This window comes from Lepisma saccharinum, chromosome 1, assembly GCF_977018435.1.
Source record: "Lepisma saccharinum chromosome 1, izLepSacc3.1, whole genome shotgun sequence".
NCBI lineage: Eukaryota > Metazoa > Arthropoda > Insecta > Zygentoma > Lepismatidae > Lepisma > Lepisma saccharinum.
In genome coordinates, this window is record NC_139229.1 from 185,878,519 (window position 1) to 185,897,318 (window position 18,800).

The 18,800-nt window shown below is 38.7% G+C and overlaps 1 protein-coding gene across 1 annotated transcript; it reads right to left on the reverse strand.

The window, feature by feature from the left end:
- Positions 1–1,967: 1,967 nt before the first annotated feature.
- On the reverse strand, positions 1,968–8,598 carry LOC145990787 (uncharacterized). The gene is made up of 4 exons (XM_083126275.1): positions 8,491–8,598; positions 5,543–5,704; positions 4,220–4,336; positions 1,968–2,496 (listed from the first exon to the last, which is right to left on the reverse strand). The coding sequence occupies exons 1-4, from the start codon at positions 8,549–8,551 to the stop codon at positions 2,264–2,266; spliced, it is 573 nt and encodes a 190-aa protein (XP_082982401.1). The 5' UTR covers positions 8,552–8,598; the 3' UTR covers positions 1,968–2,263.
- Positions 8,599–18,800: the final 10,202 nt, after the last annotated feature.

Sequence of the window (18,800 nt, forward strand, 5' to 3'; positions counted from 1 at the left end):
ATACTAATCCTGATTATATAAAACAGTGGTATATTGAAAACAGAATATTTTCAACTTCTGCTTGACTTTTCCGAAGGGAAACAAAAGTGTATATTTTGCAATAAACTAGCTCATTCAAGAGCATGAAGACTACAGCATTCCCATGCTTCTTCCTCTATTCTCGCACATATCCATTCACAATATACCATGCGGTTTCCTTAATTCATTGTCGGTTTGAAAAAGGATATAGCCTACTGAATTAGTAAACGCACAAGCATAAGAAAGACACTTAAACTGAGTGATGGTCCCACATCATTGATTCTGCCCATTTGGGAGCAGAATCCTGCTTAATTTCCCACCTGTTGTGTGCGAAGTTTCTGTGTGCAAAAGTTATGTAATATGTTGAAAGTTATAAATTGGGCTCCCTATAGGGGGGAGGCGGACGAGGACCCCTCTTGGTTTTGGCGCCCGTGGTGATGTAATGTATATATATATGACACTGTTTTCTCACACCTGGAAAATGATACATTTCTTAAAATCCGCAGTCATAACATTTTCCTGATTAAAGATAGGTTGAAGAAACCACTGCATTTTTTGTGAAATTCTAGCCTAATTCGATTCTAGTCTGATTGCCACGCGGGAGACCCGGGGTGGGTGATCTGAGGTTGGAATTTTTCCGGCTTTGTCCCCACATAAAGCGGCTCCAGGGCCCATCCATCCTGAAATCAAATTGTACCAGGTGGAGGGTAAAGGCGGCCGGAGCGTGGTGCTGATCACATCAGCTCCAAGATGTCAGACATCGGAAATATATGGGGTTCTACCCCGCTATACACTAAATGTGCCTTCATGGCACGGTGCTATATGCACACGGAACTTTAACTATACCTTTATATATTGTATTCGTTTCTGCACCGCTGAGTAACTTCTTTTTTTTACGCGAACTCTCTACAATGTCAATGGCCGAGGGTCCCCTAAAGGCTCCCTTGTCCTGCCCCACACCACCCCGCACCGCGGGGTTTTGCGGCTTGTAGATCCGGCACTGCCGTCTAAATCAATCTTCCCAATCTAGCTTGAGGTGCGGATAAAATAAACCAGAAGCAGTGACGTAATAGCTGTATATGTTTATTGCTAACTTTAACTAATATTATCTCAAGCGTTCTAAGCACACTCACAGTATCAGTATGCGTCACATTGTTTTGTGAGATGTAATTTTGCTACACAGCATTCCCTGACATTCGCTACGAGCCTCGACAGCAAGCGGTCCGGCGTCAGCGCTTGGCGCTTGTCTTTCCCGGTGAACGGGGTCCGCAACAGTCGCACGCTACAGTCTGTGTTTTTCGCTCTCCCTGCCTTCGCTCTCTTTCCCTTTCTGTTGACGTTGCAGACTGACGCCAGTATAATCCTCCCTCGGAAGTTGTGTTGTGTCGTGTCCATGTGTTGAAGATTGTGGCACAAAAGTTTACATTACGACAAAGGCTTTATCTTGTTGAGTGTTACTTCGGAAAGAGAAACTTGTCGAGTGTTACTTCGGAAAGAGGAATTGTGAAGAAGTGCGACGACGTTTTGAAACGAAATTTCCTGGTGTTCCCTTTCCACATAGGACCACTATATTAAACCTCGTAAAAAAGTTTAGAGTAACAGGGTCAGTTCTGAATAAAAGTGGAAATAAAATGGGGAAATCTAAAAAATAAAGTATACAAAGACGATCCGCACACCATCCGTGAGTTAAAAGAGAGTATTGTACAAGAAATCGGGAGAATTACAGTAGACGAACTTGCACATGTAAATGCCAATTTCCTTCGGATATGCCAGGAATGTGTTGCAGCAGAGGGACATCATTGTCATTGTCAACACCTTCTGTAGTCAAGGTTAGTACACAATATGAAAACTGTAATTTTAATAGCCGACTCTAGCGACTGTCGCGGATCTGTTCACCGGGACAGACAAGCGCTGATGCCGGGTCGCTTGCCGCCGAGTCTCGTAGCGAATGTCAGGGAATACTCTGTAGTATCAACCACTGGGCGCTTTGATAACAATAGTAAAGAAGCTGTGTTTTTCGCTACCATATTAAGAAATTATTTTCCTGTAGTTTACGGTTATTACAAGCATAAGAAAACAGTTTTTCGTTTTTTAATAACCGTAAACTACAGGAAAATAATTCTACAATGCAAGCAATGCATACATACAAGAACAACCATATTAAGAAAATATTTTAATAAACAAACAATCTTAATATCAAATTAGAGATGAATGAACAAAGAATATTCATAGAGTTTCTGTTCAGTCACCTCCGACACATAACTACAACCAAGACAAGCGCGAGAGTGAAGAGAAAAAGGCCGTTAGGTGTCGCCACTGAAGTTGAGTTGCATGGCTCAGTGGATATTCCATTCTTGCGTCCCTGACAGGCACAGATTTCTGTCGTGTAGGACCCTCCGGTAGATATCTCACATCCATACGTCATGGCGCCTTCGTCCTCTATTTCAATCTTCGTGCACATCCTTGTCACATTCAGTACTGAAACAAAAAATCGGAGTTTTCATTTTTGCGTAAAGTAATAATTAAATAGCAACATCGGAACTAAGGTGCTGTTCCATTGAGGTTACATGTACAGTGCGTTCAGTTTGGCTCTGGGCCGAGATAGCGCTTGACTGCAGAACGGCGGGGCATGGCGCAGATGCCGGCATTTTCGTCTCGTAACGTCCTGCTTATTTTTACGCACATATGTATCTTTAGCATGCAAACAATTAAATTTATATTGTTTAACGAGTACTAACCTGTGTTATAAGAGTTGTTCAAAGTGGTGGCCAACTGCATTCACACACTCCCAGCATCTTTTGATGAAATTTTGATTGACATATTTGTTTTGTTTGCACGTTGTTTTCTTGCCATTGTTAAACACCACTTTCAGATTTAAAATTATGGATACTCGAGTTTGGACTCCAATTAAAATTAAGCAGTAAACCTACATAAAATCGAGATACATCAAAATTTAGGTTATTCAATTCTGTGTTAATCTATGGCAACCAAATTTTTTTTCGAGTAGGCCTTCGATTCTTTATCGTCGTGACAACAAAAAAGTGCCGCTTTTTAAATTTTGCAAACGATCGCTATCTTTGAAATTCTATAAATAAAAAAACGGGTGGTCTGTTCATAATGAAATTTTAATACGGTGCAGGCAGACAGGTTTTAAACACAATTCTCAATTTTCAGATTTCAAAAATTGTCAAAAAACCGTTCTTCTCAATTTGGCTGGGTAGTCCTACAAGCACGACCTTGGTCCTTTTAAACCCTTTGCATCTGTTTTTAAAATCCGCCATCATTGTCAATTCACACTGCGAAACCAATATTATACAGATTTTTATTCAACGTAGTGAAGAACAAAACTTACAAGAATTACGGAAGAGGAACTTTTGCGTGTCGATCAAAATTTCATCAAAAGATGCCGGGAATGTGTGAATGCAGTTGGCCACCACTTTGAACAACTCTTATAACACAGGTTAGTATAGTCCACGCGTTTACTTCGTTAACGTCCAAGAACTGAAGGAAGCCGCCGCTACGAACGTGGGTGGGATTAAACAGCGAGCGAGTTGTTCTCGTCCAATCACACCCAACCTTCAGCCAATGGGCGCAGCTGTCATTCTGCTCGTCTACTCCACGTGGAGTCTCAGTCACATGACTGCGAATACGCTGTTGCCGTAGTTTGTAATTTCAATGTGGAGACCGTGGGAAGGTGTAACTGCGGGGGAGGGACTAGGTGGCCTAGAGTGGATGTGGAGAGTAGATGTGTGGCAACACTGTGCTTTGATAGTGACTGTTGCAGCTGGTGGGCGCGCTCCGTTGACTCCAAAGCCAGCCGGTCGTTAACGAAGCTAGCGCGTCGACTATACTCGTTATGCAATATAAATATAATTGTCTGCATGCTAAATATACGTACGTAAAAATAAGCGGGAGGTTACAGATCGAAAATGCCGGCATCTGCACCATGCCTCGCCGTTCTGCAGTCACGCTCTATATCGGCCCCGAGCCAAACTGAACGCACTGTAACTGGTTAAAGTTGTCAATAAATTACAAAATAATTAACATATTTTTATTATTTTTAAGTCTTTGTTTAGTTTCCAGTTGAAAAATGTAGTTTGATGCGTTTTGGTATGCTTGCATTATGTTAGAAAACAAGTGTGTTGCCCATCTCTATCATAAAAACTTGAAATAATAATATTGGAATAATATTGTTAATTACCTTTGTTGTCGAACATCACAGTGTACTTGGCACACACTTCTCCCTCTCCTCTTCTACAGGATACTGAGGAGTTGTGTAAATTCCATAAAGCAGTTGTGTTCGGTGCTGTGCCATCGACTGAAACAAAATAATTTCAAAAGTTTCAAAATAGACGCCTTAATGAGGCATAGAGTAATGCCGTGGCAAAAAAAAAACAAAAAAAACTAGGTAGATAATTCTTAAGGTAACTACATCTATATGTAAATCTTACATTCAGGAAATATCTTTCCGGGAGAGGGTTGAAGAGTGTCAGAAATAGACCTCGAAAATATCGGAGAAACGCAGCATTTATGGGTAGCTCGTGGTGGATTTGAAAAATACAGGGCGTGGGACGGGGACACTGCCCGCTACGAAACTTCCACTTGCGCTCCCCAACTTTTTCGTAGCTTTTACTGTTATAAAAACCATACAAATTAATTATTAAAAACTTTCCATGTAGATCACAATCGGTTTCATCTTATTCTTTTTGCACTATAAGCACTCCCCTCCCGAAAACACAGCAACCTAGCAACGTCCGTGGGGAAACACGTAATAATGTAGGGTACCTTTATCCCATTATCCGTCAATTGAATTTATAATATAGCTGCAGAACTATTGATAACAAGACGCTAGACATTTTTTTTATTGGCAATAAATCTAGAATCTAATACATGTAGAGTTCTCATTGAAGGATAGGACAGACCCCCAGTATCCACTCTGAATTTTATTTCCCAGGCTTTACGTTTGCAAATTCATTTCCAACAGGAGGAAAGAAATCATCACCTGGAGTAAGATATATTCTATCAAATAGTTCCGGACAAACTTAAAGAAACTCGTGAGGAAGATAAAGTTAGTGCATAGACAAATTGATTTGATTTGATTTGATTTATTTGCCTTCGCTTCTTGTGCCACTTTTGGCTAATTTGCGAAGATGGAGTTGAGTGATGATAATTATGATGAAACTGATGAATGGACACTCACAAACACCCACGCCCAGGCTGCGATTCGAACCCTGGACCCTTAGCGTCGTAGCGCGATCTGCTAACCACTCCACCACGGACAGACAAATGTATTAGGTTAGGTTAGGTTAGGTTTTTAATATATTTGTCTGTGGTTTGTGTTTATTTAAGCTTGTCCGAAGCTATAGTTCTCTCTTTTATTATTCATTAATATTTTTCATTATTCGAACTCAATTTTAAAATGGGAAAAGTGATCATTTTACTACTGGCATGTCAATATTTTTCTGAAAAGAAATTTAAATCCTGGAACTGTAAGTTATACTTACACAACGGCTCTTTTACTCACATGTTGCAACTATAGGGTTCCTGCATGGTTGTCCGAGTGATTCGCAGTTGTTGGGTGGAGGGAATGAAGTCGCGTTGTCTGTGCCGCCGATCTTAAACTGCGGACCCGGCCATGTGAATTGAAAGCAATTGTTGTCATCCTGGCCAGAGACAGCAGCCAACTCTGCAAAGAAAGAGAATTTCAAATGTTCAGGCATGTGAGTGGGGAATATATGCTTCTAGTATTTTCGTCTGAGAACTAGAAATACGAGGTTGAACAGAGAATAGTTTGAACAGCAATTGATAAGGGCATGCTCTTGCTAGCATCCGTGGCAGAGTGGTTAGCGTAGCTGGTTACGAAGGTAATGATCTTAGCTTGGAATTCTGGATGACGTGAAACTTTCGCTTTTTGTTCCTTCGTCTATTTCAGTGGATCTCAATCGGATATACGCATCCCCTTGGCTAGGGGTGCATCACTTGTGTATTTATTTCACCCTATTGAATTTCATTTCAGTCGTAGTAACTTTTTTTTGAGGAGGCATCACTCGTTTGAGGTGTAAAGTTATTTGCTTTCTCCTGAGAAGAAAAAAATCACCTTGCTTCCTTGCTCCCACTCGAAAAAAAAATATGACCGTCCATGCTTCTAAAGCTTGATACCCACTGAGACGCGGAGAAATAGACCCGTTTCCTGCGTCTCAGTGGGCGACAACCTTTAAGGTAACCAGCCGACTTCTGGCACGGAAATTCCCGCTTCGTTTCCGCGCGTTTCCTGTAGTGGGCGCTACACCATTTGATTTCAATAGAAGCAGACAACAGAAGTTCTGTTGCTTTTTGTTGCCGCGTTTCTCTGCGTCTCAGTGGGCGTCGAGCTTAATAGTTATTACTCAGCTCAGTAGCGGTGGTTGAGTATCAAAACGGGGGGGCGCTAGGGCACTTTTTTTTCTCCTGGTAGAGAAGGCTTATCATTAACAGGCCATAGTACGGGGACAAAAAGTGGGATGGGCAAATTCGTTTCTTAATCCCAATCTGTGAATCGTGCTCGAAACACAGAGATTTGGCAATATAAGCAGAATTTGTAACGCTCACTCGCAAAATTCCCACTCACTCACTCTCACACACCCACACACACACATACAAAGAACTGTAGCTGGGGCAGGGGGGGGGCAGGGAGCGGACGCCGAGGTAAGGAAGGCTCCGAAAGTGCAAAGAAGAAGTTTGCAAAGAGTGAACGTCGCTGGACGCTGAGAAATGAAAATAATGGCGTTCTATGTAATTATATAATATCAGTTTGCAAATTAATACCTCTAAACAAATATTCTTGTTAAATGCTGTATTAACAACTCTCTGTATTCTGTAAAAATTGTACTCGTACTGAAAAGTAACGTATTGTAAATTATTCAATAAAATAAATAATTAATGCCAAATGCGCATTGGGAACCTTTCATCAAATGAGGATTTTGTGTAATTTTTATTGTAGAGGAACGAGAGGTATTTGAGACAAAATTCAAAAGTTAGAAATATTATTCCGGTATGGTCAGGCACGTATCTAGAAATACACTTAGTCCGACCAAGTGTTTCAATAATAATAATAATAATAATAATAATAATAATAATAATAATAATAATAATAATAATAATAATATAATTATATTTAATTAAAATAAATAATATTAATTAAATATGTAAATTAATTAATAATGTGTTGTTATTAAAAAGATTGTAAAAGAATCTGTATATAACAGCACGTATTCATTATCTAGTTTACATGTAGCTAAGATGGCCAAAATTTGTATAAAAACAACTGTCCTGAGAAGGAAATTAATGTTAAATGCATAAAGAATTGAATATTTATTGAATAACGAAAAAGGAGTTAGACCCAATGACGAAAAGTAAAGTTCCTGAATAATATTTTATGCATATTATCTATCATAAGTAGTAGTGTGCTTAAATCTTTGGAAATTCCTTCAAAGTCGTATGGGCCAAATTCCTTGCCTTCCAATGAGTTCGGCGGAAATAAATAACCATCGATTATATAATGCTAATATATAATTTATATAATGCTATAATTATATTATACAATGGTATAATGCTAAACAATTAATTTTTATTACTTAATTTTAGTACTTGGTAAATCTTTCGGGAAGGGGGGTCCGGCTTAGGGCTGAGCCGATACCACTTTGAACCAATATCTATGCTCTTACCGATTCGATTCCCACTGATACCGATACTTCAAAATTGTTACAAATAAGTTCAAAATATCGATTAATAGTAGTGGGTTAGTGTTCCACTCCAAATATGAGCATCAATTGACCAGAGTTTAGCTTCAAAATATTCAAGAATCACATCAGAATATCAAAACACCTGTTATGTGATTACAAATTATAGTTTTTTTTTTCCCCAAATATATTGACACAAAATCAATAAAAACTTCGAATTCTTCCCTCCCAGAATTATTAGACTGAAATCGACGCACGACATTCTTGCGGACCCCCTGAACGATCATAACGCCAGAAGGACATCGGCCGGTTTTCTTAAATAAAAATCTAACCGATATTTTCCGAAACCGATACCATCGGCTCAGCCGATACACATATACAGGGTGGGCACAAAGTCGCTTTCCCCAATAAATGAAGAAATCAAATATTTGGGGAAAGCGACTTTGTGCCCACCCTGTATACATGCATGCAATTCTCATTGACATTTCACCGATCAACTTGCACCCTCGAAGGTAAATCCCGAGTTACGCCTATGGCTAACTCCAACAATGAGAACAAATTATGATTATATGAAATTGCTGTACACTCGCAAAGGCTGAGACTCAAACCTGGAACCTTCGGTGACGAGATCGCAACTCGACCTTCAAAGCGTTCAACCATCGCAATCATATACAAAACTTATATATCAATATTGTTAATCACCACTTAGACACAATTATGTATATATTCTAATTTTTAATACTCAAAAACTTACCTAAGAGCACGAAAATAGTTAAAACTTTAGAAATGTCGAAGGCTTGCTTCAACACAGCCATTTTTGCACTCCTATCTCTTATCGAAAACTTAGATTCTTCAATTGATGACAAGGATACGTTATCAACAGATAAAAAAGAGATATTATCATCTTCGTCACAAATGCAGTGTAATATCCTGTTTCAAGAAATGTGTCAATATTTTTATCGCCGAAAATATATTTTACTGTAATATGGCACTGGGGAAGGGGAAGGGCAACAATAAAGAAGCTTCAAATAGATTTCCATGCACCCTTCCAACAAGAATGGCGCCGTATTAGAAACTACACTTCACCTATTCATATTTTGCAATCCGGTGGAAGTGTAGTCGTGTAAGATAAGGATTTACCCCCCCTCCCACTCACCATAATCTCATTGAAAGAAACATAGGCATCGATTTGAACTGGGGAACACAATAGTCAGGCCCGTAGCCAGGCAGGCGCCAGGTGGGCTGAGCCCCCCTGGACCTGCCATCAGTCTCCCTTTACATTAGATAAAACTATTTTGTAATTTGTTTCCAGTGAAGAGTGAAAATGTAAACAGTTCACAACTTTAAGGATAAATCCAGAGAACATGAACAGCAGCTATTACATTCGCTCATCTTGTTTTTGACCAGAAGTGTAAGTAGCTGCAAATATTTAGAAGATTATCTAGACTTTGTAAGTTCTTTCATAAGGGGCCTTCTTTATCTGTACCCTCACTGCCCCTTGTGACCTCCCGTTTAGACAGAAATCTGTGACTTTGATGTCATCATGCAAATTCCCTTCGGATCTGCATCAAAGGTCAACAGCTCGAAAGTTTTGGGAACAAAGGGGAGTTGCATTGCTTCGGCCGGGCGTGAAATGTATTGTAGGCAATGTGATTGAATATTGTGCGTTTGTGTGTGATATATATATCTGTATTATCTAAAGTAGTATTGAGTGTGCAGTGGCCACCAAAGTGTGCGCCGTGGCTGGGTTTTAGGGGTGCCGCGAAATGTTACATTAATTTCACTGAAATTATTATATTGTTCTAAATATTTGCTTATTTAGTACTTTTTACATGTAAAATGTTTCTGAATTTGAAATATGTAAATATGTGCATATTGCTTTAACTAAGGCAAGCAACTTAACCACACTAATTGGGCGTTCCAAGTGCTAGATAGGCGTTGCAAGTTCTGACTAGGGCGCCGCGGGAAAATCTTGAAACACTAGGGGCGCCGTGAAACGAAAAGGTTTGGGAACCTCTACTGTAAGGGATGATTTCAGTATCAATCAATTAACACTTCAAGAAATAGTTTAAAAGATGTAGAAATATGTAGTATCTGTATGATATTTATAAATTTTATATAAGTTAATGACCCCCCCCCCCCTACACACACACATCTTCATTTAATACTGTCATTTTTTTAAAAAATGGACTTGGTTTACAAGGCCACCCCTGATAACCCGTGAGCTCCCCCGGAGATCAATTCTAGCTACGGGCATGACAATAGTGTTGTACTTTTGTTGACTTACGTCGTTTGTCTGTCACTTTCTGCTAATCGCGACGATGACGGCAGCTGGTGATTAGATTAAATTGACAAAGGAGTAGTCACAATCGGGAATCGAACTCGAGAACTTGGGTGGCCCCATCAAAAGTCTACTGCTTAAGGCTGACGTCAGCGACGGCATTTTAGAAATTTTCTCTCCTTTCGAAAAACTGCTATGATATTCCAAAATCAGGAAAGAAATTGCAATGCTTAGCATTCCTTCTATAGAGCGACCACAAACAAAAGAATCTTCGCGCATCTTCCCCTTCAGCTCGGCCCATGAAGAAGCCTGTTCTACTAAACCCCTCGCCTACCCGCGCGACTAAGATTCACACGACACGTTGTTCTGCGCAGGTTCTTTCGCTTGTGGTCCCACTATAGAAGGTTCACGTGAATCTTCATGTCCAGCCAAGCGTTGAAGTGCTCGGCCACTCAGCGAACTGGGATGAAGGATGTAGACCCTGTATAATAAAGTGATATCATACATTTACACAATACTTATTTAAGAGGCTGGTTCGGGAAAAGAGAAGCGTCCTCCAGTTCAGTACACTACCTGTATGAAATGACAAAATATTAAAGAAAAAGAATTGTGCTGATATTCACTCATCTGGTGGATCGAGTACAAAAGGGTAAAATAATAATAAATTTAGAATAAAATTGGTTTATTTTTATCAGTTTATAATAGTTATTCATGTGTAATAATATCGTAACCATAATAATGATAATTATTAATATTTCTATTACATTTTTATCAATAGCGTGACCCCTTTACAGAAAATTCTGGCAATGTCCACATACCTTACATATGTATAGATAGTATTTTACAAAATTATTCGTCGCATTGTAATCAAGGGGTCCTGGGTTCGATATCTGGTGGAGGCGCATAGTGGTTCGGATCCGACTTTAAACTGTAGGTCCAGTCCCAATTAGCCTTACTGTGCATAAAGTGGACTTAAAACACCAACCCAACTCAACTCAATAAAAATCAGTAGACATTGTATGTTTTTAAAATGTCATTAACAAGATTAATATATTTCTGACTGTACTGTATTAAGGCTAATGTTAGTTATAATCAACTACTTCACTTTTTGATTCAAAATAAAAAAAAATAATCTGTAACCTATGGCAGACATAGTTTTAAGTAGGAATTAAATTTAAAAGTTCTATATTTATTTATTCTGGAATACCCAGACATATCTGCCATACAAAATAACAGTCATTATAGTGGTTGGTTTGTTTTCGCCAAATTGTAGGTACAGTAAATGTCAGCACAGCTTTTTATACCATGCAATCACATTGTTACATATTCGGCTTGACATGTCTTAAACAATATGTTGGGTGCAAATATTTCTCCTCATTATCAAATCCACAACCAAAGTACAGCTTGTAAGCTGTTTTACCCCATCTTTCCAATAAGTCTTTTCTGTGTCATAGGAACAAATAATGCACACACATAACAACTCTCATGTAAATTTTTACAACTTCTAATCAATTTTACCATGCATGTCACAAAGGAAGTAACTCAGTCATAGGAAGAAAACTAGCAGCCTCTCAAAAGATGTTACGTTATGCTTACAAACCATACTGTCTCACTTCAGCTTTACAACGTAACTTGTATTGTTATTTTCAAGGTCATCAATGTCAGCACTGATATGTTATTGACTAATGCGTTTCATTGAACATTTTACTTGTAAAAAGAATAATGAAAGCAACATACGCAGAATACCTTCACTAAAGGTAATTAAATAAAATAGTGCATGTCGGAAAATGTTTACACTTTATTCTTTTCAAACATCAGTGAGGTGGAACACAATAAGAATCAGACATTCCCCAAACTTCTACCAAAAGTGTGTTGGCTAACGTGATTTCTAAAAAAAAAGCTATACTTGGAAAGTAAAAAGATGTATCTTAAGTTTAAATTATCCAACACGTTTTTCAACCATTACAACCAATATGGTCAAAACATGTCCTATAAGGACAACCAGCAGATATTGGCATTTTATGTTAATTGGACTTCACGATAGATGCAAACTTATTAAAAACCTAATAGTCACATTTGTAACACTAGCCTCAGTAGCTAAGTTCAACTTCTGTGCAAGGTATGGACATTTTATTGTTTTTGTTCCTTGTTCAGCAATTCATCATCATCGTAGTAACTAAGTTTAAGAATTAGAAATGTGATTGAAATTCTCAGTTTTAATTGTAAAACTGTTTATGATGTAAGCAATATTCTCCCTATCAAATGTCTCAAGTGAGATCACCGACAATAGGTCCAAGTGTAATATACGAGGGTCGTCCAAAAAATAAGTTTCCCTATGTTGTAATATTTTTATTTGGTAATATATACATGCAAACTCTACATGTCTGTACTACTTTTCAACATAATCGCCTTGCACACTGAGCCATTTGTCCCAATGCTGCACCAGCTTATAGAAGCCCTGCGCAAAAAAAATCCAGGCTCAGGCCTTGCAAGTTGCAACACTCGTCGACTGTGAGCGGTCCGGGAAATATTCAACGTGTTGGCCAGCTCACGAACCTTGATTCTTCTGTTCCCCCGGATCAGTTCATCCACTTTCGCGAAGTTCTCATCAGTGGAGCCAGTTGAGAGACAACCGGATCGAACTTCATCAAAAATCCCTATTCTGCCTTCGGTGAACATGTTGCACCACCTTCTGACCATCTGCACAAACATTACAGTGTCACCGTACCAGGCACAGATCGACGGTGAGGGCGAAAGGGACAACCGCCCCCACCGGCCATGTTTTTGGATATATTATTATGCCTAGACTCATTCCTTCTGTTATTTTTATCACCACGTTTAACAGGCTCGAGAAGTCCACTGTATGCTCATGATAGGCTAATCGGAACTGGACCTACAGTTTAAATTTGGATCAGAACAAGTCTACAAGGTGCCTTATAAGGGAATCGGACTTCAGACCAATGCAGACAATGTGCTTTAATTTCTTTGTTTATTCTTTTTACTCCTCATATCTGACCTTCAGTTTACCGTAACAATGGGAGGAATTAAGTTAACAACAGACACGTAGAAAAGGGTGGGCGAAGGGGCCTCGCGTCCCATGGTATTATATATATATATTAATGTAATAAATAGAGGGGAGAAAAATATATGGAAAGGGCTAATTTTTGTAGGTTATAAAACTACATCATTATGTTTTAACCGGTTATAAATTCTAGTGAAACATTACAATTTGAATCACTATGTCAACTATTTGGTATTTTAAATTAACTGGGTGGTAGCTGTCTGATTTTAGAATATTCAGGAAGTCAAACAACAACAGTGAAACGTTCTCTTACAAAGGTTGATAAGCATAAACACAATATTTGACTTCTCATGATTTAGCGGTTCGAGAACATCGAGAAACCATATACACATCAGAAATTATAGAAAATTAAGGAAACTTCACAGATTTGGTGAAATTTCTTTCGAAATATGACCAATTACCTCAAAAACATTTCAGACGTACAATGAGATTCACAATAATATATAATACAATATAACACACAGGATTTTCCTCAAGTAACTTGGATTCTTGCTGTAACATGATTATGCCTTGTTTCCATATTAAACATACTATAGTTGCTAATGAAGGCAGTTTTTTATTTTAAATTGAAAACACTATACACGTTACGTTTCCACCCTATATCTCAAGGATTCTTGTTATTCGGATGGAAAGAAAAATTTTAGGATCTCTCCCGATAAGGCTTTTCCCTACCGTTTGGTAGGAGACAACATGGAAGTTCCACCTAGGACAATGCGTTGGTGGCCCTATCCCAAGTGTGATAGTACATGACGTTTTCCAAGCTATTTAGTAAGAGTTCGTCTCCTCTGGAATATTGCTGGGTCGGGAAGGTCCTATGTTTGCTCAGCATCCACCGTTGTTATGCTGGGGTGAACTTGGTCAGCTTGCCACAGTAAAATTACAGTAATAACAGTAATCCCCGAGATTTCCCATGTCACTTCAGGAATTGTAGGTGTGTAATGAAGAAAGTCTTCATAGCCAGTGTGTGTGTGTAGGTATGCAGATAGTAGGTATGTAATGTAAGACCACTAACAGTTTTAGTTTTTCCTTTTGGGTCTGCAAAGTAATTCCTTAAGCTTGTAGGTTAGGTTGAGTGATCGATATTTCAAGTGTTTTGTGCAACTTTTATTACCTTTTAAACATGTCAGTATTTGCAGACTCAAAAGGAAGAACGGTTTATTACAAGATATCGCTGTGGACATGAAAGCGAGATCTTGTTATACACAGATGCAATCGACATTTATATCGAGTGTACAGTGATCGGAACGCTACATTTTAAAAGTAGCTTCGCTACAGCTACAGCTACTCTTCCAAAATGTAGCTTCGCTACAGCTACAGCTACATTTACCTAAAAGTAGCTCGCTACGCTACTGCTGTTCGCTACTCGCTACTTCGCTACTTTTGCGCTACTTCTGCATAAAAAAATGAAAACAATGATATGGGTATTAAAAAAATCCCCTACTACTGGTAAATAGATTCTGTTATTTGATATATGAATATTGCAATGGACATTTCCACTCAATTATTTTTACAACAATTTTAAAAACTACACCTTGAAAAAATGACCCCTGCAAGTTCTCGCGTTTCTCTACGTCCAGTTTAAGGCAGAAACGAGACTTCCAAAGTTGCGAGACTAGCGTTGCGCTGAAAACACGCCGCCGCCATGTTACTACGTCACTCCTTAGGGAGCGCTCGTTTGTCGTCTGCTTTGAGCGTCTAGTTCCGGATGGGTAGCCCACGGTGAGCGAACCCGTGCAGCAGTTTTACAAATTTGTACCGATTTAAATAATGGAAGGAGGAGCGATAGGAGAAAGGAAAGCTATGCTTTGTAATGACCATTCTTCTATGAAATATCCGTGCTGCTCAGTGCAAGATAAATGAAAGGGTTCAGCTGCGTGTGTGTTCTTAGGCCATGCGAAAAATATTGCTTATAAAATTGGTTGCTGACCAGACACTCAAAAATATTTTTTAAACTTATATTTATCTATATTTACCGTAACCTATGTAGTGCAAAATAGGAATTTTCACATTCTTCACTTTATTTATAAAGCCTATTTAACTTTATTTTCCATAAAGCAATTTCAGTTTGTGTTCCATTTCTGTTGCGCAAATTATGTTCAAATATTTTTGTGCAGATAAGAGAAAATACACTGAGAAGATTACATTAGTTGCACAGTACATATCTATACTTAGTTTATGTATAATCATTACAAGGATATAATGTGTATAACCATGGGTGTATTTAAGGGGGATTCAACGGGTCCAATCCCCCTCTTTTTTTGGTTCACTAAAATTACCAGTTTCCTTGTTCTATCCGCTTCTTCATAAAAAATTCCTTCGGACTTATTTCATTCTCTTAAATTAGAGACGTATAGGACGGGATACGGATGGGAAGGAAATTTCGTAATTCCACACACGAGATGGGACTGCAGACCAATATCTGCAATTTCCTGATAGTTTTGGAATTTCTGCGATAAGAAACTGCATTGAAACTGTCAAATCAGTTATTTTTCCCCCTCGAATCATATTAAAGAAATTTGGTTCTTAAAAACGTAGTGACAAAAGATGAACAGAAAAGTATCAACAGTAACTAGCGTGACTTCGTGACTACAAACACACAACTTTGTCGGGTCCAACATCCCCTCCCCCCATGCTCCCCAACAAGCTTCCGGCCAGCAGTGTCCTGGATTTTCACTTACGAAAAAAAGCAACCCTTATCATACTAAAAGTTGATCCATCCCTCCCCCCCTCCCCCGTGAACTATATATACGCCCATGTGTATAACAATATCCCATACTGAAATGGTACGATATAATTATTTTGAATTTTGTACTGCGAAAAAAGCCGCCTCATCTCGTTACCCCGAACTCATTAATTGGCTGGTTCACAACTTCACCACTAAGGATCTTATCGAGACGAGACATGGCAGCCTTGGTCTCGTTCTCGTTGAGAGTTGTAAATGTCTTGGCTCGTGTTTATTTGTAAATGTCTCATTGACAGTCTCGTCTCAATTTATAAACATCCGTCTCGGTTTGGGAGGGCAATTCTCGTTCTCGTCTCAAGTCTAGATAAATATAGAATTAACAACGTATGCAAAGGCTTATCATTATAAATACAAAAAAACCTTTCTTAATATTTTTTTTTTACTCCTCGTTTCGACGGTACAGCCCTCGAAGACTAAATATTATCCTGCTTATATATGCAAACCAAACTTCAGATTCAGATTTACCAGGAATGAACTGGCGTTGTAATTAATACACACAAAATTCATGATTTATCTGAGGAAGTCGCATGTTCCAGGTTTGACTCTCGACCTGGGCATGACTGTTTCCTTGTGAGTGACATTTCATTGAACTGGAAATTGTTACATGGGAGGATGTTTGCTCGAAAATTTGGGGACAGCTAGGGGGATGCTTCTATTGTTAATGTTAGTGTTGCTCACGAGATGATGCATGTTCCGTCTCGTCTCGTAAAAGGAAATGGGACAAGTGAATGTTTTCGAAATGAGATGGGACAGAAGAAAAAGTTCGTCTCTTATCATGGCAGCTTGGGTGATACTTAGATTGTGCAGTTAATGGTAGTGTGTGTGTGTGGGGGGGGGGGGTACTCCTGCACCCCGACTTCGAATACTGCTTGTAGTTATTCATCTTCATTGTAGCGATTAGCCAAAAGTGGGAAGAAATGTGATGTTAGAGATGATACATAATAAATTAACCATGCGTTCTCATCGTTGCGGTTAAACAAAGTGAACGGAAAAGCGACGTAAAAGTAGGCTAAATACAAAAATTTGCAATATATATATATTAACTGAAGAAAACTGTCATTTACTGCAGGAAATTTAAAAACTCACCGTACCTTTTTATACCGTATCACCTCTTATATTGCAGAAATTGGCGTGTAAACCAGCATGTTCTAAAAGTATTATCTTAAAATTTGTGAAGAAAATATTATGACGAAATTAATTGTAATTCCCGAAAAGCATTCCTATAACATTAAGTTCTTGCCAGTCAGAACTGACAATGAACAAGGCTCTTCACGTGTTCAGCCATTGACTGTTACAAGGTTTGCTTTGTCACCCTAATGGGAAAACTCTCTACCGAGTGGCTGAATTACAGTAAATACTACTATAATGCTAGGGCATAATTCATCTTCAAGAAATGGAGCACAGATTTTTGCACTGGAAGTTGTAAGATACTTGTTTTACACAGTAACAAGTGAATTTGCTGTCGATTCCGCGACTCATGCTAAGTTGACGGGACGAGCAGAAGCCCCGCCTCCACGCATTTCTAAGTGATGACGTCAGAGGACCTCCTGTCTGTGGAGAGGACGTTTTCAAATCCGTGACGTAGTAGGTGAATTTCAGCGGTGTTTGAAGGCGTGTTTCTCGAGAACCGAAACAAATATCGCAGAGATATTTTGCACGTCTCATGTTTGTGTCATTATCTGTAAAATGAATGGATTTAAAACGTTTTTCATGTCAAAGTGGAAATGTCCATTAGGGTGTTACCCAAATTAATTATTACAATTATACACAAATAAAATTTGGTAGGATTACGTATTTATGCTCACATCAACATATTTTTCTTGACAATAAATATTTCATTTTTTATAGGCTGATATGAAGTCAGCATTTTAAATGAAAAGTACCTGGAGCCCTTTGACTACAAAAGGTCCCCAGGTTCGATACCCAGCAGAGGCACATAGTGGTTAGGATCCAGTCTCGATCAGATTATCTATGCTTAAAATGGACTCAAAACAAAAACTAGGAAAAATGCCAAGTTGGGAGGATGAGATCCTCCTGCTCCTCCATTCCCCACACTGCTCATCATTCATCATTCTTCCTCGTTCTCACAATTAGCCGAAAGTGGCAGAAAGCGACTATAGATAAGAGAATAATTAAATAAACCATTCATCCTCATTGTCATGATTGAGAGAAGTGGAAGAATAGATTAGGAGGTAAACAGAAGAGGACAAATGAATGGTGGTGGACTATAATAATAATATGGAATAGGGATGCACCTATGAAATGCAAGAAGGTAATATATAACATACACTATGTGCCAATAATTACGTATGGAGCAGAGACTTGGACAATGACATAGAGAGACAAAGAAAAGATGCAGGCAGTGGAGATTAAATTTCTAAGGAGTCTTTTGAGGAAGACTAGAAGGGATAGAATAAGAAATGAGAAGATCCGACAGACAGTGGGTGTAGTGAAGATTCAGGACAGGATAGATCAGGCACAGATGAGATGGTTCGGACACATGAAAAGGATGAATGCAGAAAGAGTACCAGTAAGAGCTTACAATGCACAAGGAGTGGGAATAAGGCCAAGGGGGAGACCAAGATGTCTGTGGAAAGAGCAGATAGTGGAGAGTGTTAGGAGACAAGATTGGAACACCTTGGAAAGAGAGGAGTTGTGAAAGACCGGGAGAAAATGGAGAGGCTTGACTTCTATGCCGACCCAGCAAGAGGCAGGAAACAGCGAAGGATGATGATGTCAGGATTAGCAAAAGTTACAGAAAAGTGACGCAAAAGTAGGAGAAATACATAAATTTGAAAACTATGTATATTAACTAAAGAAAATTGTCGTTTCTGCAGGAAAGTCAATAACTCGTACATACTTTTTGCAATATGATAAAATTATTGAGGAAACTGTCGTATAAACCGGAGTGTTCTAAACGTATTGTAATTTTAAAATTTGTGAACAAATACTATCGCG